The sequence below is a fragment of the Sceloporus occidentalis genome, unplaced genomic scaffold (genome assembly GCF_023333645.1).
Source record: "Sceloporus occidentalis isolate IW3139 unplaced genomic scaffold, rSceOcc1.0.p SCAF_271, whole genome shotgun sequence".
In the NCBI taxonomy this organism is placed as follows: domain Eukaryota; kingdom Metazoa; phylum Chordata; class Lepidosauria; order Squamata; family Phrynosomatidae; genus Sceloporus; species Sceloporus occidentalis.
In genome coordinates, this window is record NW_028317251.1 from 443,088 (window position 1) to 462,903 (window position 19,816).

Consider the following 19,816-nt stretch of genomic DNA (forward strand, 5'->3'; position numbering starts at 1 on the left):
GTAGGTTATACCCCAGTCTGTGCCCCTCCCCGGGGCAGTTTGCTGTCGCTGTCCAAGGTACGGTGTGCGATACGCAGGGGTGGGCGGGGAAAAATACAGAATGCGGGGGGCGGTGTCTAGGCTGGATGCAGGGAGTGGAGTGTGCTCGCTGTATGGACAGGGTGTATAGGCAGGGGGCGGTGTCTAGGAAGGATGCAGGGGGTGGAGTCTGCGCGCTGTATAGAGTGGGCGGGGATTAGGAAGCCGAGGGCTGGCCTCTTGCTCCGTTACTTATCCAGGCGGCTGTTGCGGCTCAGCTCAGAACCATGGCCGGCAGAGCCCCGCGGAGTTGATCCGGTACCCGGTGACGTTAATAATAGTAATAATAATGATGATGAACTCGCTGCTGTTCGCGGACGGCCTGATGGAGCCGGGCCCCGGGGCCCCTCCCGGCGCTGCTGCTGTCACCCTCCGCAATGACTTGGGCTCCAATATCCATGCGCTAAAGACCCTGAACGTCCGGTTCCGCTGCTTCTTGGCCCGGGTGCACGAGCTCGAGCGGCGGAACCGGCTGCTGGAGAAACAGCTGCAGAGCCAACGGCAACGGCCCGAGCGGCCCTTCCGCACCTACCACCGGGACCAGGGGGTGCAGACCGAACCGGCCCCGGGGCCACCGCACAGCCGCCTGCCCGGAACCATCTGGAACTTTACCCACGTGCGGAGAACCGGCGGCGGTGGCCTGGAGACCTTACACGGCCCTGGGGTCAGCTGGAGCCACCCGGACGGGGTCGGAGTGCAAATCGACACCATCACCCCGGAGATCCGGGCCCTTTACAACGTGCTGGCCAAGGTGAAGAGGGAGCGAGACGAATACCGGAGCCGGTGAGACACTCGGGGCACCGGGGGTGGGGGGGGGGTGCGGTAACCCCCAGAAAGTACAGGGGGCACCGGGGCAAATAACTCGTATCTTCAATTAACCCCTGGCACGCCCCCAGCCTTCTCTCTGCCCCTCCTGGCTGTGCCCTTTAATCGAAGCCCTCAAAATGCCCACTTACTCCTGTGCCCCCCCCCTGGCCTTTGTTATTGCGTCACTCTTCCATTGTCTGTAAAATCCCCTCCAAAACTGTCACCATTACCCCCCCCAGTCGTGACATTTTGATATAACACACAGTACATCATTAACCCACAGGGTGCCAGAAGGGGGTCTCTGTGGCTCTTAGAGGGTTAAGTGGCGTAACCAGATCTGCCCTGTGGCGGATTAATGCACAGCAGGCTGCATGGAGAGGGGGGAGCGGGGAGGGCGACACGGATGCTTTGCGCAGTGTCCGCACACGTGGGGCTCAATGCGCTTTAATGAAGGATTTGCCCTGGGCCGTGTGTCTGTGAGGGGGTATGTGCGGGGCATCAGTGTATGTCCTGTGCCCTCCGTGCCGAGCGATGCCCCCGTGCTGAGGGTTCGGATAATCGCACAATAAAACGCTTACGTTGTCTTAAAATCTCAGCCGGTTTCCGGGGCAGAAAATGCTGTGTGGCCCTGGGGGTAGTTTCATGGCCCCTGAGTGTTTGTAGAGCCCCCGGGGCAACTGCCGTAACAAGGCCCCCCCCCCCCCCCCCCCCGCCATGGTGGCCACAGCCGCTTTCTTTCAGGTGAATTCACGCTTGAGATCAGGTTTGTGGATTTTGCTTCCCTTGGTTACAGAAGGGTTAATGTAGATGCCCCCTTCCCCGTGTGGAGGTTGGCTCCTGGATGGTGTTGCGGGGGGGGGTTACCCCCAGCTTTTAAACCCCCCCAAGGGTCAACCCCTTCTCATCTCGCGGAGTTACCCCACCAGCACAGAACCCAGCAGGCAGGTGGATTAGGGGCCCCCCGAGAAGTGCTGCCCTCCGGCCCCGTCTGGCGCTGCCCCCGGCAGAGATGCCCCCGGCCCCGTCTGGCGCTGCCCCCCGGCAGAGATGCCCCCGGCCCCGTCTGGCGCTGCCCCCCGGCAGAGATGCCCCCGGCCCCGTCTGGCGCTGAGCGCGTGATGAAGCCGGTTTCTGGTGCCAAAACTTTTATTCATCGCTCTGCGCTCCGTCACTAAGTATTTGGGATTGGTGCGGTTTCCACGGCAACTGGGAAGGTGATTCAGACTCTAAAAATGATATGAAATACTTTAGCGTTTTGTTGACACGCGTGTCTCAGGCGTGTCTGTTTTAGCTGTGAAGGTAACGTGGGGAGTAACGTGTTTTCTTGCGTGTTAGGAGTAAACCGCATTCACTAACGTGTTTCATGCCATAGGAATGGGGGGGGGTCTCTCTATGTGCCGGGGGAGGTATCTCTGCGCAGGGGTCTCTGTCTGCGTGCCGGTGTGGGGGGTCTCTCTCTGCCTGCCGGGGTTCTCTGCCGGTCTGTAGCTGGCGGAGTTGATTTTTCTCTCTGGAGGTCGCGGTGTTCTGCCCCCCTCCCCCCCCCCCCGCTGTGTAAAGTTCACCGGCACGCGGGGCATTAACCCGGAGCCCGGCTTTCCGTTTATTCCTCCCCAGATGAGGACTCTCTTGGGGCTGGCCGGGTGACGCTTGTTGTGACTCCCAGGAATGTGTTAAAAATATTTACAGTAAACACAACTATTTCTGAGAGTGATGGGCTTGGGGCTATTGTCTGAGCCGAGCTCAGGTACTTCTAACTCCCGCAACCCCCAGCCAGCCCCATAACGCGCTCTGGTAACATTTCGTTTGGCCGCGGTTTGGGGCCCTTCAAAGAGCGGCTGCAGGTCACGGCGCACCCCGCACACAATGCGACAATTAACGGGGCGCGCCGTGACCTGCAGCCGCTCTTTGAAGGTTTCGCTTTAATGAGACGCGATCCGTAAAGTCCTCAGAAACGTGGCCAACGTACACAGCGGGGCAATTATTCCGACAGAGCGGGGGCTGGGCGGGGGCATCTACAGAGAGAGAGGCATTTAAATACATGAAAGGGTTTAACAAAAGTTACGAGAGGCTGGAATCAAACACTAGAGGATCAGAGACTAGAGGTGGTAGATAAGTGGAACAGCCTCCCAGTAGAAGGGGTAGAGGGTAATACAGTGAGGGTATTAAACATGCATGGGATAGACGTACGGCTCCTGAATCTGTTTAAAAACACATTCTGCAGGAAATGCACCAAAAACTCTCCTATTTTATGTGTCTTAAGTGACTGATTTTGGTTTTTTATACCAAAAGCAATGAGCTGATTTATTAGTTGGGAAACTTCCCTGCTGCGCCGCTCCCAACACCCTCAGCCGACCGTCCCCATAAAACAAAAGCCGCTCTCCTCTTCACAGCGAGCGCTTTCATCGTCTGAATCATTGTCTCCGCGCCCTGCACCAACAGCACATTGTGCTTCCTCCTCGTCCCTTTATTAGATTGCCAGCTCTTTGAACCGCGTTTTATTATTTGAGTCATCGCTGCTGGCAGAGAATGAGAAACCCGGATCACCTGTCTCTCGGTTCTTCCGTCTCTCGGGTTCCGTCTCTCGGTTCTTCCGTCTCTCGGGTTCCGTCTCTCGGTTCTTCCGTCTCTCGGGTTCCGTCTCTCGGTTCTTCCGTCTGTCGGGTTCCGTCTCTTGGTTCTTCCGTCTCTCGGGTTCCGTCTGTCGGGTTCCGTCTCTCGGTTCTTCCGTCTGTCGGGTTCCGTCTCTTGGTTCTTCCGTCTCTCGGGTTCCGTCTGTCGGGTTCCGTCTCTTGGTTCTTCCGTCTCTCGGTTCTTCCGTCTGTCGGGTTCCGTCTCTCGGTTCTTCCGTCTCTCGGGTTCCGTCTCTCGGTTCTTCCGTCTGTCGGGTTCCGTCTCTCGGTTCTTCCGTCTGTCGGGTTCCGTCTCTTGGTTCTTCCGTCTCTCGGGTTCCGTCTGTCGGGTTCCGTCTCTTGGTTCTTCCGTCTCTCGGTTCTTCCGTCTGTCGGGTTCCGTCTCTCGGTTCTTCCGTCTGTCGGGTTCCGTCTCTCGGTTCTTCCGTCTGTCGGGTTCCGTCTCTCGGTTCTTCCGTCTGTCGGGTTCCGTCTGTCGGGTTCCGTCTCTCGGTTCTTCCGTCTCTCGGGTTCCGTCTCTCGGTTCTTCCATTCCTCGGGTTCCGTCTCTTGGGCTCCGTGTCTCGGAGAATCCGTCTCCCCGACGCGCTTTACCTCGTGTGCGACTACGCGGGGCGTCCCGATACACAATGGATGATGGGAGTTTTAGTTCATGACCTACAGGGATGCTGCGCTTATTTTATTAGCGGTTAATAACAACGCGTTCCGGAGTGACCCGCAGCCAATGAAAATATTAGGTGACGTCTGTTGCCGTGCGATTGACCGCCGCGTTTCACGGGAGGCTCCGGTCCCACGGGTTCTCGCCCGGTGTTTTTGTCGCCCGTGTTTGCCGTTTGGGGCGTTCTGTGACCCGGGCGCTCCCCGACTACACGGCTGCTCATTATCGGTAATGCGTGTTCTTCACCCGCTCGGCCGCCCTAAAAACAAACGCGCAGACAGGTTGCGTGTGCACGCGGTGTTTAGATCACACGTCTCACTTTAACCCTTTATGTTAAGCACACTATTTCACAGAGATAACAAATTACACTCTGGATTGGTTCTTCCATTTTTTACCCCTCACGCCCAGCGCGTTTCACATGAGTGGCGCCCGCCGCGCTCTGAGACGGTCTGCGCCCGCCCGGTTTAGCTGAAAAGGTTTTTCTCGTTGGACTTTTTGTCATCAAATCGTTTACCGTCCTCGCGCTCGTTCTAAGGTCCGTTAGTCGTATTTGATGTTTTAACCTCTTTTTAGAGAGTAGTTGAACCCTGATCTCTTGCGGGTGGCGCAGGGTTAACGTCTCTCCAGCCTGGGAGCCGCTCTAAAGGGCAACAAAAATCCCAGCCCCCCTGAAAGAGAATGGCAGCCGCCGTTACCCGGAAGTCTCCGCGCCCCTGAATTCTGATGGCGTTACGGCCGCGTTGGCTGCCGGGAGTCCCGTTGCTGCCCCCTCGCGGTGCGCGTTCCTGGTGGGGTAAGTGGGCTCAGAGTCTGCCCCGGGGGGTCTGGAGAGGGCTTATTATTACCCGGAGTGAGTGTGACGTGCGGCTGCTTTCTAGAAACGTTAGTGGAGTCTGAGCTTCAGGATCCTGCCTGCTGCGTCTCTGCGGCCAATCAGCGCGAGGCTTCTTACACTAGGCTGCGATCGTGTTCACCTGTACTGGTGCGTGCGTGTGCGTGTATATATACATATAGTGAATGTGTGTGTGTATACGCATGCGTATATATATATATTCTGCATGTAATTATACTGGTTCCGTCCACGACGGGCCACTCTGTGCGTCTGCAGCACTGCAGGCTGTAGCGGAGTCCTCGGCGGCCGCCGGCAGAGACTGCTTTCCCTCGGTCAGCGATTTCTTGCCGTGACTCGGATATTAGCAATCAGGTCAGGGAGTCCTGAGACCGCAGACCCCGGAGGTGGGGGATGGGGACCCGTGTGACGTGTGCGGCTCTCCTGCTAGGATCCGGCCTGTTATTATGTATTCTAATTGAGCAGGAGCGCGCCGTTTATAATCTGTGGCCCTGCCGGTGTGTTATTTTCTGCTAATGTCTTTTTTTGGCATCTTCCTGTTTTTTTCGGGAAGAGAGTTACTGTTTCCGTCCCGTGATCTCCCCCCCCCAAACCCCCCCCCCCCCCCCGTGGAATTCCTAACATTTCAGTTCTTTTATTTTCCAGAAATTCCCAGACAGATCCGGTTTCAAAAATGTCTTCTGTAACCAAAGAGACTGCGGCCGACACAATAACCTCTCCTCTGTGTGTGCGTGTGATATGTGTGTATATGTGCGCATGTAATATGTGTAATATATATATATATATGTGTGCGTGTGATATAATATATATATGTATACACACAGTGGGCACGGATCATGTATACAGACAGACAGACTGTTACATGTGAAAGCTTTTATGTTACACGTCGGGTTGCCAAATATTTGCAGAGCCCGGCATGCGTATCGAGGCGCGTCTTCTGTCCGTGTTATAGCAGTTTATGGGGTGCGGTGCGTGTTCGGACCGTGTTCACGCTGCGCGGAAATGTTCTAAACGGTAATTCTCCGCGTAGCTCGCATTTTATAGAATCGGCCAATTTAATGCAAGAGAAATACATCGGGGGGGGACAGGTCGTGGGAGAAAACTGAATATTTCGAGAGATTTGTGAGTTATCGCTTTATTGAACGAGGAAAGGATTATGAGGGTCGGAGAGGAGAGACCTTGGCACTGAAGGGGTTAAGTCTCCCTGCGAGGGGTAATAAGTCATACAGATGCCACACTAAGTGCTTCGTATGCATGGAATGTGCATTATTCCCCCCCCCCGCGCTAAAGGGCCGCATTATTATTATTATGCTGGGGGTTACCCCCAGGTGGGGGTTACGCTGGGGTGGGGGTTACCCCGGGTGGGTTATTCTGCCCCGCAGTCCTGGGGTTTCGTGGGATGCCGGCTGCCCTTCGCGGTCTGGATGTACAAAGCGTGGATTTAGTGGCCGGTATTCTGGGTTTTTTTTATCTGCAGGATTTAACAAACGATTGCCGGATAATCCCCGCTAAATGTTTGAGGATTTGGGGCATAGAAGCGTTTCCAGCGGGGTGGGGGGGGCAGTGTGTGTGTGTGGGGGTAGTTTTGGGTGTTTAGATTGGTCAGTTATATCAGCAGTTTGTACACTTACTGGGGGTAATGGGGGGGGGACTATAACACATTACATATGCTGTTGGATTGCAAACATCCAGCAGACCTCAGGTTTGGCTGAGATTTGTGGGAGTTGTAGTCCATAGGGCTGGAATCATGCAGAGCGGCTGTGATCCCTCTTGATGAAGGCAGCGAGCGGTTCCCAGACTGAAATCTGTAAATGAAACAACCCCGGCCCCCGACCCTCGGCGGTGATCTCACTCCAGAGCCACGCGTTTTGCAATCTGTTTATCCAGAGTCTGCCGCTTCTGTTCTTGGCGATCGCGTCACTCGGACGCGGCTCTCATCACACTGAGCCGTAAACGCACCCCGCGGGCCGAGCCCACCCGGCTTGTCTGTGAATCCAAAAAATGTTGCTGAGCTGTTTGCAAATCCCTGTATCTCTGCTCCACCTGATTGCAAGGGTGTCACCTCATCACTCCCAGCCGCACCTCCCGGGGACGATGAGGTCACTTATCACGTATTCACAAAGGATATCGGGCTGTTGAGGATGAGCTGGAAATGATGCAAACCGTTCTATTCTCTGCCGTGTTTTATTAGTTTACGGGCGTTAAGTTCTTTTGTTTGTGAAGAGGAGACCGGCCTGCCCTGTGACTGGGAAGGAATAATTCTGTTCTGTGGTTATCTTCTGGTGTCTTCTATGTATGGACGGCAGGAGAGATGTTTATTCTGGCTCTGCTTCCTGTAAATGTGGGAGAAAGTTTCCTGTAAGTTGCGCAGGTTACATCGGTTCCCAGGGCGGCCGCACACACAGGTGCCATTCACTGCCACGACAGAAGCGCATTCTGCACAGTTTTGGAAGGCGAAGCTTCCCCAGAACCCCTGCGAACCACCAGCGTCGGCCCGCTTTGCATGTATGACATCATTTCTTCCTTCCTCACATCTTACATCATAGAAGGCCACACATGCTGCGCGTTTATACAGAACTATAAACCAAGTGTTTTTATTGTTTCGGCGTTCCGATAATTACACGGCGTCTCTGAAGAGCCTCGCAGACCCCTCGGGGTGAGGCAGGGTTGGCGAATGCGGTAATTCACACGCCCTGCGCTTATAAAATGCCTGCGATGCGTCTCGACTGCCAATCCTGGGTTTAGGTCAGATGACGGTAACCGACGGTTACAGATCTGTAAATCCCACTTCCTTAATAACTACTTTAAGTGATCGGCGCCGGGTATTCGGGATAAAAGTGATTCTGGTGAAGGTTGGGAAAGTGTTTTAATCGCCAGAGTGACTTCTTACCCCGACGAGTTGCTTTAATCTGACGAGATGGTCTTCGCTAGACATCGATGGGCCGACGATCTGTCTTTTGCCCGGAATAATTTAATATCGAAAAGTAGCAACTTTTATTAAATGTAACAGCAGTGTTCAGGTTGGCAGAATTCCAAAACTGTTTCTATGGCAACTGAAGCAACTTTAGTCTGAACCAAGGAAACGGGGAAGATTCGGGGATAATTTCCCGAGCTGTATGGGCCGCGTTCTCGTCCCCCGCGCGCCTGCGGTTCACAATCAGGTGGTCAGCTTTGTCCGGGGGAAATAAAACCAAACGACTATTACTTTAAAGAGTTACCCAATTTACTGTCACCCCCCCCCCCCCTCGTCTCCGCATGCGTCCCATTCCGTTTGCCTCAAACAGACTTGGCTTTGTCTCCTGTGACCCCCCCCCCGGGCATGTAATGCACCCCCTGAGAATGAAAGGGGGCAAATTCATGTATCAGAGGGTGCGCTCCGCTCCCAGAGATACTTTATTCCCCATAATTCTCAGCAGTTCCCTAACATTCTAAGACGCCGCCCCGCTGGAATCTTCATAAATTCATCGTGGAATCCAGTAATAAATCCCGATTTTTCACATGGCTTTTTCCGTATCCGGCAAAGATTTAATGATTCACGGAGTCCTGGCTCTGTCTGATGACGCCCCGATGGCCCTCAATGAGCCAATCTTATTATTATTATTCCTGGGTCCGGGGTTTGGAGGCCGGGCGGTCTGCTCTGTGAAGGTGTTTGAGTGTTACCCTCTCGTTTGAGCGGATCGTGGTCGAGCTGGATGACGGGAGACGCTTGTTGGGTCTCTTGGATACCGACGAACACTCGGAGCGCCTTAAATAGAGCTGAGCTCGGGTTACGGAAAGTGAAACGCGTCTGGTCAGCTTCATGGCACGCGGGGGGGGGTTAGCGAAAGTCAGGAGGATTCATTGAGATTTACGGCGGATACCGCGAGCTGAATAGGAAATGACTCGGCTGCCGGGAGGCTTCGGCTCGATGTGACCGTCCCCGGATGACGGGCCCCGGGGGTTGTGGTTAATTTCGGGTCTTTGCACAAACTTGCAATGTTTTTTCGTAAAACCACGGCAACCGATGCTAAAAAGTGTTCAGGATGACGCAGCGGGGTTAACGCTAGCAATATTCCTAAGAATGAGTAGATTGTATTACCAAGGGCAGAGCTGTGGGATAATTAACCCTTCGTGTGCCGCGGGAGTGTAACAAACTGCATTGCAGAAGGAGAGCACCATCGTATTCGGCAGATGCAGCACGTAAATCACCGATACACAAGATAAGCCCTCTCCCCAAGAGCTTACACTCTTCAGAGACTTGTATATGGATGGCGGTTTTTGATGTAGCGTGAAGGCGGCTCTCTGATGGTTCCTTGGTGGCCCTCGGAGGGCTGTCCGTTCCCCGGTCTGCCCCGTCCCGTCCCCCCGGTCTGTTCCGCACTGACAGTTTATTGCGGACGAGGCGACGCGCTTGATTATTCTTGATGTTTGTTGGAGGGGAGAAGGCGTGGGGTGAATGCAGAGTTCCGCTTTATTGTTGTAATAATTCCCCTCTTCTTGACGTTTAAGGGATGCGATAAACCTTTGTTTACGCGATTAGACGTTTTGTAGTTGACGCTCAGCCCAGGAGGGGAGAAGTTGATTTATTTGAAGGAGTACTCAGATGCGTTCCTCAGACTTTCTCCGCCGCCCCTTTGGGTTCTAGTTAAAAAAAAGGCTCCTTTAGGTCTGCCTTCAATGTAGCGATTATTAAAAGAAATGGATTAAGATCGGGTTCTGTACCCGCAGGGCATTGTGGGTAACGGGACTGGGGTTGTTTAAAGCTCCTCTCCAGCCCTGTTTTAAGGTTTAGGAGTCTATTTGCGTTCTCTAGTTATTGTTGATTGAATATGATAGGCTTGTCTCATTTAGCTCCTCCCCCAGCTGCCTGTCCTCAGAGCAGTGAGCGTACCCCAGTATGCTTTCTGCACATGCTCAGTAGTTCTAGTCAATGCTAGCCGAGCGTCCATGGAAAATAATGGCGGAAGCAGCGGACAAGAACCTTTCCTGCTGTCTGGACACTCGTTTTGCTGGGATACATGCGACTGGCTGCTGCCTCAGCGACCTCGGCAAGAAATGCTACTGAGCATGTGCGAGACGTGTACGTACTAATGCCCCGTGCGGGGGCAGGAATTAAAGCCAGAAGCCTCATTCCCTAACTGTAATGTACAGTAAAATGCATACACTTTTAGCACTAGGCTGTTTCTTTAAGGGGTTTTGCCCCGAGTTGGTGGGCAGGTTCCGAGCGGCTGTGAGATATTTTGGGGTCCGGTAATCGGGGCTCCCCAGGCTGGAATGTGATGGGTGTTTTCGGATGGGAAGTTCTCGTCTCGTCACTCGTAGCAGATCGTCTGCTTCATAAATCATCGCCTGCTGTTAGGATCTCAAACAGACCTGCCAAAAAGAGGGAGAGTCCGGTTAATCCGCTCGTCTCTGCCAGTCTTAATGTTATGTTCAGGACAGACTGTGTCTATTTTAGGCGTTAAATGTATTAATGTTCACCACCTCTGTTGGAAGGCAGTGCTATGCATCCGCTGTAATTTCCTAATCTTACCTGAGTAAAATATTTCCTCACCTGTCGGTATTAATATTGCAGACTGTATGGGTGTGGGAAGCCGGATTTCTCTGCCGGATAATCACTTCATTTCTCATCATGTTATAAAAATAAATAATAATGACTTCCGTTTACTGTCGCTGCTTCCCGGTAACTTGGCCAAGAATAAGCGGGCCGCGGGAGACTTTCCAAATGTTTATACCGAACCCCAAAGAATCGGATGGTAGGTGAGAGCCGGCCCCCATCGGCCCGTTCATGTAGCTGCTGAGACATCTTGTTATCCGCGCGGCTCCAGGACAGGGGGGTTGTGTTGCGCATGTCCGGCTTGCCCTCGCCGTGTGGCGTCCTTGGATCTGACTCTCCTGCTGGTTGGTGATTTAACGCCGGAGTAATGCTTTCTCTGGATACCGGCCAGCACCGGCAGAGCGGACATTACTCTCTGTGATCCTCGGCAGCGAGAGGGTCCCCGGGCGATGCCGCTGTCTCTTTGGCCGATTATAGGTGGTTCTGGATGCTGCAGTTCTCCCTGGCAATGAAACGGTTAATGCTGCGATGGTATTGGCTTTTCAGTGGACGGTTTCAGTGCCGGGGGTCCGGTGGCGCTCTGCGTTGGTATATCCGCGCATCGCACGCCGGCTGTCCTGCGCTTTACGTTATCAGAAGCAAATATTTCATGTGAAATTCCTTCTCAGATACTGTTCTGCCCCAAACGCCGAGGCGTAAAGGTTCCCATGGGCAGCGAAGAGTTAATTCCAGGCGGCCGTCTGGCGCAGTACATTCCAGGCATGCGTGACATATGTAAGCAGTTAATCACAGGAGCACACGCATGTATTTAAGGTGTGTTTGTCGCTGCATCCGCTCCGATGAAATAATTTTTCAGATAATACTGTTTTACTTTTTCCTCCCTCGGGGGTTTGGCTCAGAGGAGTCGGATATGCAGAGCAATGAAGGCGGCGCTGCATGCAGACAGGTGTTTTTGCAGCGCTGCTTGGAGACAGGTGTTTTGGCAGCGTTAGCATCTTATTTTAGCCGCTGAATATTCTGGGTTATGGTCTCATTCGCTGCCCGCATACTCCATACACTTCTTACCCCTCCTAGAGGCAGTTAGCGATATATTGAGCCGTATGCCTGCGCTGCGGAATACGATGGCGCTATATGAACAATAATAAATGTGCTATCATTGCTTAGACTATGTGTATCCGGGGTCGGGTGCTTTATTAGCGGGATTAGAGTGTCTGTAGGCACCCACCCGTCTATTTAGGGAGATCCCTCGCCTGCGGGGTCCCCGGGGCCCGCTGTTTTGGTCGCGCCCCGTCGGTGTGCATTCCGGGACCGGTCGGGCCTGTTCCCACCCCTGTGGCATTCAAAGGGTCAGTGTTTTGTCTAGAAATAGGTTTTGCTTTGTAGTTGCGGTCTCGCCGTTTGTTGCGATGTTGTTTGGGGGGACCGGAGAAGTTGCTTCCCCGTCCGCATTGAAACATTGTCGGAACTTCCAGCACCTTTATATTCTTCTCTCATTGTGTTTCTTAGATGTTGGGTGGGAAGCACACTTTAGGTTGGATGTTTCCTGAGATTCGGCCCCCAGGTGTCCCAACCTGTGTCTCCTTTACACCTCTGTGGGCTCTGGATTGTCGGCCGCCGTTGTCTCTTGCGATCTCGGTACGATGAGTGTCGGTAGGGTAGCGGATCGAGCCGTGGTAGTTTTTCCGGCTGTATTCCGTGGGAATCCGGATTCTGCTGAAAGCGTTGGTTTTGGGGTACTTGGGATGCCGTAGAGGGGCGCAGACGTTTGCTGGAGACGGTTTTTGGAGGCTTTCCGTTAGCTGAGGCAGACGATATCTTCATCGCTGTTAGCAGGCAAAAAAAACGAAAGACTTGGCTAAATTTATCCTCGTCTCAGAAATAAAACCCGAGCCGTCTCTGCTCCGAAAGGAAATCTCTATAAATCACGGCTTTTACTGGCAGCTCCTGCTCCGAAATCGAATTAACCGCGTTTCCCAACCATCCGAAGCAGCAGCCGCCTTTTCTTGGTCAATTCATAAAAATCTGGCCGACTCCTCCTTTCCAGAGGTGCAGGCAATGTCCCTCTAAATCCAGTCGGCGACTAAGGTCATTTTGTGTCCGTCCCGGCCCCTAGTAAGAGTAGCCGGAGGGGTATAATAGTAAGGTGTGTTTGCGCATGTTGTGCCCACGGTCTTGGTACTAATTCAGGATCATTGATGCGTCTCTTACAGATGGGAGGAAGAGCTGGCCAAAAGGAGGAATCTCGAGTCGTTGGTGGAGACGTTACAAGAGGTAGGTACTGCTTCTGCTGGTAGGCCGCTCATAGAACCACCCCATGCGGGAACCCGGGATTGTTACTCTTATCGATGTTTGTGTACAGTACCGAGTATCATGGGAGTTAGACCTCCCTGCTACCTATATGCAGGGTTGCCCATTGCTTGATCCTCTGACAGTCTCCCAGGAGAAACCTCATGTGCTCTAACATCTGCATGTGGTGGTCCTGCCACCTCGGAATGACTGAATGCTGCCCCATATGCAAATGAGGATACAGGCCGGGCTGGATGTCCAGGTCTCTGCTTTAATAAATGAAGCCCACATCTCTTTATCTTGATCAGGAAGCTCAGGAGGCTTATAACGTCCACGACGAACTCAACGACAAGATTGAGAGACTGAAATCCGAACTGGTCGTCTTCAAGGGTCTGATGAGTGATGTAAGTACCCCCCCATGTGCCTCCAGCGTGCCCCGGCCCCCCGTCACCGCTGAATGACTTCACTGACACCGCTTCGTTCGAGATACTCGGCCCTCATGTGTCATGTTGCTGCATTGGAAACCTCCCTGGATAGGTCAATGCTCCAGGAACACATAACCACTCGCCCCCGTTTTGTCAATGGTAGATCTGGCTTGTTAATGGGCGGTTTTACCCCAAAATAAGGCTGATTCCCGAGCAGCTTGTGTTTCCCCCCACGGCCGACCGCGGGGCTGAGGCTCCGAACCCAGTGTGGAAAGGATGCGTTGGTCTGCGCATGCATGGTGTCTTCGATGCACGTCTGGCTCGCTTGTGGTTTGTGCACAAGTTACGTCCCCGCTCCATCACGCAGAATCACAAGCGCTTCGGGAAACCGACACAAAATATCTGCCGATGAGTAGCCGGTATCTCCACCGAGTCGGAACGAGAGTCCGTTACATTCACAGGTTCTCCACGGGGGTTCCCGATCACATGTGGGACCCATGTGCTTTGTGAAGCAGGCGTAGGTCACAAGGAGGTTCCTGATCCCCATAAAGCTCCTTTATTTACATAATTGTGCCCGTTCCTCGTGTCGTCTTAAGGACTGCAGGGAGTTGCCCAAAATAGCTGCCAGCCGGCTGGGAACTTATTGCCTTTTTAGCACAATGGGTATGCTGACTGAGAATGTAGAAGAATCAAAGTAACTCACTGCTAGAACGTGGCTTCGTTAAATTCTTATTTCTGGGCTAATATTCTGGGTTATAGATTTCAGATGCAGGGAAAACATGCGATCATCTGGATACAAAATAAGTGTTTAGTGCAGGATACAAATTCAGATTTATTGACATTTTTCCCGTTTCCATGGTTACTGCTTCATATGCAGAACTTTGCTCCAGCATTTAAAAAAAAAGTAAACATAAAGCACTGAAAAACTTCTCATTCTCTTACACGCCGTCACTTATCTGCCCCGTGACGCCCTCTAAGCAGTCATAAAGCGTTACTTTTGTGTTTAGTAATATATCTGAAACCGGTGTTTCTAAAAGAGGATAACGTACAATGTCCCCCATCCCCTCCCGCAGCCACTCACCGATCTCGACTCTAAGATCCAGGAAAAAGCAATGAAAGTGGACATGGACATCTGCCGGCGGATTGATATCACCGCCAAGCTGTGTGATGTCGCGCAGCAGCGCAACTCTGAGGATGTATCCAAGATGTTCCAGGTGACCGGCGCAGCAGAGAGGGTTCTGGGAAACGCTCCTGGGGTTCCAGAGGGCCGCGTAAAGCACAGCCCCCCCTCCCCCGACACACAAGTTACAGTTTATTCTCTTATAAACCATTATCTTATGGCTTAACCCTTTCATCACCATTCAGGCACTGAAAGAGTTACGCATAAGCAGATTTCTATCATTTTTAATGTCAGTGTCCCTGCTCCCAGATCCCTGCTTTTTACGTTTTTTGATTTATTTTAAACAATATTAATGTGACACCAACTAGCGGGGAAAAAAAAGAGGTGACGTGAAACACGAGTGGGTTTAGTCAGTCACGTGTCTGAAGCCCCACAATGGCGGGTTTTGGGGTCCGTGTTTTGGGGTCCGTGTTCTGTCCCCGTTGTGCTTCTCTCTGGTGGCAGCTGCTCTCTGGTCCTCTCGTTCTGGTTTGGTTTTATTAGCGGATCCTGCATCAGGTCGCTGGACTGTGGTTTGCGGAGCGCTGCGCGTTTGACGCATTTCGCATGCTTGCCACGGGCTGTTGAACGCATGCGCTAAGAATCTCTGCCTGTTCAGCCTCGCGTCCCCCCGCTCTCTGTCTGTTAACCCTTTTATACTGTAGTCTGCCGATGCCTTCTATACCTCCGTTTATGGCTAGATTTCCCCCCTCTCTTCCTTTAAGGTGGGACCAGTCTCCAAAAAGAGGGAGCGGAAGCCGACGTCGGAGGAGGAAATGTCGGAGGCAGATGGGGATGCCGGCAGGTTCTCCGACGACGAAATGATCCCCTCGCTCAACATCACGGATGAGATGAAGAGGGTCTTCAACCAGCTGTAAGTGAGAGATTCAGTCTGTGAAGTGCGTTGGGAGAAGGAGGTTATTATTATATTACAAATGTTACAGCAACGCAAAACTCCCATATGTCATCTCAGCATGAAAGGCGGAAGTTGCTGCATTCGCCCCAAGAAACAATGGAGCATTAAGTCGATACGTTTTTATTGCGGCCAGGACCTCAGAGGTCTCCTCTTTAGAAGGAATGAGCGGCACCTTGCTTTAGTTATATAGGGTAAAGAGCCCTCACTGGCTGCTATAAGGGTTATCCTCCTTTAAAGAAATTTTTTCTTATTTTATACAAATACATTTTAGCTGAAGAATAAAAAGTTTTTTTTAAAATTTTAATAATTTATGAAAAGGTAGTAAAGGGGATGTTTTTGACGCAGGTTTCACCCCCGTATCACCCGGCTTGTTTCCGGCAGACGCGTTATCGCATTGTCTCGGGGAAGCAGCGATTAGCTAAACGCCAGACTTTATTCAGGGGCAGGAAATGATCTCAGGAAATGCAAGGACTCCGGGCCAAGTCTGAGCCCTGTCGGCAGTCACGGGAGTGGGGGAGGAGGAGAGGGGTCCGGCGTAGATGGGGAGGAGGAGAGGGGGCTGGTACAGAGAAGGAGAGGGGTCCGGCGTAGATGGGGAGGAGGAGAGGGGTCTGGCGTGGATGGTGGAGGAGGAGGAGAGGGGTCCGGCGTGGAGGAGGAGGAGAGTATTTTAAAAGATGCCGAGTTTGCTTCTTCTAACTTGGCCGGCTCTGGTTTATTTGTGGAGGGACGGGCAGAGCGCAGCCGTTACCGATAACGCGTTCTTACACGATGACAGAATCCTTAAAACCCTACCGGGACTTAGCATAATATTCTTCTGACTGCCAAACATTAGTCAGCCCCCGGCAGAGGACGCACGGCCGTACGTTTATGTATATATATATATATATGCATTTCATTTCGGGCAGGAAAGGATTTTCTACTTTTAAAGATTCATTTAGTGGAGTTAGTAAATATTTTTCACGGTCTTGTTCCGATCTCCCTATTAAAATGTCTTTGGCGCTAGGTTTTTATCCATGCAGTGAATGCTCTGTCATCGTGCTTACTGAATCATCACTGGGACTGTAAGGCTGGTGGAGCTCTTGAGGGCCATATCCGGCCCCCAAATCCCCGCATCACAGTAACAGCTGCTGTGCGAATGCACTCCGACAGAATAATGGGGAAGAACCAGATGTTCTGTCTCAAGGTTAAAATAATTAACGGCCGCCGGTACTCCTCCTCTGTGTACTTGGCGTTATTGTCCAGATGCATCTCCGTCGGACGTTGAAATAAATGCGACGTTAGCGCCGTTGAAGCTGCAGTTGCAGCCGTGTTATGGCGACACCTTGAGGACAGGAAAGCAACTGTAAGCGCGCTCTGGTGATTAGCAACCAATAAACGGGCGCGGGAATCGAATCCAGAATCCAGAATCCAGCTCCGGAGCCGATTCACTGCAACAACTGGGGGGGAAGCCCAAATAATGGGGCGGCGAGGACATTGTTAGCTTCAGGCAGAAAATGATCACTTTGTCTTTTCTTTGTCAGCCGGGAGACTTATGACTTCGACGACGACTGCGACAGTCTAACGTGGGAGGAAAACGAGGAAACCCTGCTGCTGTGGGAAGATTTTACCAACTGCAACAACCTGCCAGGGAGTGCCCCCGAGGCGCAGGGAGGAGAGGTGAGCCCCCAACGCGGCGTCAGGGGGGATTCCCAGCGGCGCGCAGAACACCGACCTAAACTCATTCCCCTTCCATCCAATTTCTAGAACGAGGAGACGCTGGGGAGTTTAATCCAAGAGACCGAGAGCTTCCTGAAAACGCGAGACAAAGAATATCAGCAAACAATCGATCAGATTGAGGTGAGAAACGGGCCGGCCACCCCCTGGAATACAATGGAACATCTCATGTAAAAATGTAACATTTGGGGGGGAAAAAAGCCACTAATGGAGGAACTCTGCGTTAATTAGCAGGGCTGGGGGGGTCATCTGGGATGATAAATGGGTATCGGGGAGCGTAACGCTGGGTAGACTGGCTGAGGATACTGCTTTTTGGTACAAAGAGTGTATTATTGGTCAACTCACCCCAGCTTTCCTTCTTCTCGCCCCCCTGAAGATGGAACTGGCCACCGCAAAAAGTGATATGAACCGCCATCTCCACGAGTACATGGAAATGTGCAGCATGAAGAGGGGCCTCGACGTGCAGATGGAAACCTGCCGGAGACTCATAAAGGGATCTGCGGGGAGGTGAGTACTGATGGTATACACAGCGCGCGCGCCCTGTATAGAACATATACACACCAGACGGCTCGCGCCCTGTATAGAACATATACACACCAGACGGCTCGCGCCCTGTATAGAACATATACACACCAGACGGCTCGCGCCCTGTATAGAACATATACACACCAGACGGCTCGCGCCCTGTATAGAACATATACACACCAGACGGCTCGCGCCCTGTATAGAACATATAATAGCTTTGTGTGCGTTGTACCGACCCGCGCCCTCTCTTTGTGCGATGCAGGGACTCTCCGTCCGTCAGCTCCATGGCCAGCAGCGACTCAGGAAACTCGGATGAAATTGCGGACGAGTTTGAGAAGGACGGGGAGGGCGACGGCGCCGTCAGCTGATACACCGGAAACCCCGTCTCCATCACCAGGCTGTGACCGGACCCCAGACTTCCCACCCTCTAACTGGTGCTGTAAATGTCTATTCTTCTACGGGAAATATCAAGAAAATGTAAATAGAATTCTTGAAAAAAAGAATGAAAAAGAAAAAAAAAAGTGCTGTTTTCAGTTGTGCCTTTCCCGCTGCTGAGCCACTTCACTAGTTCTGTTCCTAAAACCGCTTTAACGGGCCAGAAACGGTTAAAAATGTTCTGTGATTACAGTGCTGCAAAGCGTATTGCTGCTATTCGCTTCCCAAACTGCGGGTCCGGGGCTTGACTAAAGCGCTTGGTGTCCCCCCGAAACACGAAGGCAATACGACAGCCTGCGGTTTGAAGTGCGACTAGGAGGAATACGGAGAGCTTTGCTGTCAATGAAAGCTCTAAGTGAACCGATTATATGGTTTATTGGCACAAAAGGACGGCCCGGTCCTTCTAGAAGCTTCCACTCGATTGGAGCCGTGTCGTCCGAGCGAGGCGGAGCGGCAGCTGTCGGGCAAAGCCGGAAGGAGCACCACGTAGTGCTATGCAAACGAATTGCCTTATTTCAGATAGAATCTTTGCCCCTCTGGAAGGGTTAAAGGGGTCGTGCTGATGGGTAACTTTACCGCTGCGCACAGGCGGGGGGGGGGCTCAGCGGATACGATGTCTCGGCCGGTGTATTTTCACCCCGCTCGTGGTATCTGTCGCGTAGAGGGTATTACTGAGGCCCCCCGTCCAGACGCGCATGCGGCAAAAACTGCCCGACGGCTCGAGTGAAGCCCCGAATCCTGTCTTAACGAAGACCCCCCAACCTGAATCCAGGTGTAACGGGGCGCTGGCTGTTAATATTAAATATATATATTTGCTCTTTGATTTGACTCCTAAAGCCATTTCTGTATATAAAGACGTACGATTGGGCTTTTTTATTTATCACACCTTTGGTGGCCTTTTAATATTATTAGATCTGATTTATAACGCTCTGACTTTTTTTCTAGTTTTCTTATAAGCGCTCTCTCTCGTTTTCGGGTTATATAGCATAGCCAAAGCCTGTGTAAAGAGGGAACGTATGATGTAATAACTCTTTGGGGCGCTCCTGACCCTCCTCATATCCACAGCGGGGTGTTTTTTATTCAGCTGTAGAAAGTGTTATCCCCGTGCGTAGCGCAATTTACCAAAACCCGCTGGATTTGCTGGTCGGTTGTGGAAGCCGCAGCCTTTTCCTCTTTAGTGTAAATAAATTCTTTGAATTTTGTATTTTAATAGGAATGTCACATTGACATTTTTAAGGCTATCCTTTGATCTGTCGTCGGTTTTTTTATTACGGGGTTATGGCTCCGACGACGCTCGTGGCGGGGTTAGTCTGGGCTCGCTAAGGGACCCTTCTTTAAGGAGGTTTCACCTTAAACGTTTGAAAAATATGAAATATTCCAAAGCCTCTGTGTGGGGAGAATTAAAAATGTGGGGTTTGTACATAAAGAAAAGCGAGGGTCTGTTGCTTCATGCATGTTTCCAAAACGCCCAAAGATGTTGCTATTAGCAGAAAAAAAAGATAAGAAAGAATAAAAAACCGGACGCTGTATCCTGTAGTGAAATGTAATCTCCAATCCCTCCGAAACCGGGAAATCCTAAACTATTGTAATCTATTTATAAGAAAAAAAAGGGTTTATTTTTATGAAAAAAAAATTTGGGGGAAAAAAAATGAAAAAAAATAAATTCATAAAGTATGGCTCCTCCTCCAGTATTCTGCCCATGAAATACACGTTCCGGGGCTTTGTTGCCCGTCTGGGTTTTTATATGCGGCCGGATCCGGGTCTGGATAGCCGGTGGGTTCTGTTGCAGTAA

The 19,816-nt window shown here is 51.9% G+C and overlaps 1 protein-coding gene across 1 annotated transcript; it reads left to right on the plus strand.

Moving 5' to 3' along the window:
* The first annotated feature begins 373 nt into the window (after positions 1-373).
* LOC149275685 (intermediate filament family orphan 2-like) lies at positions 374-17,957 on the plus strand. Its single transcript, XM_089504459.1, has 9 exons — positions 374-861; positions 12,773-12,833; positions 13,157-13,252; positions 14,347-14,487; positions 15,158-15,306; positions 16,872-17,007; positions 17,095-17,187; positions 17,441-17,571; positions 17,852-17,957. Exons 1-9 carry the CDS (start codon positions 374-376, stop codon positions 17,955-17,957), a joined length of 1,401 nt encoding a protein of 466 aa, XP_089360585.1.
* The last annotated feature ends 1,859 nt before the right edge of the window (positions 17,958-19,816 follow it).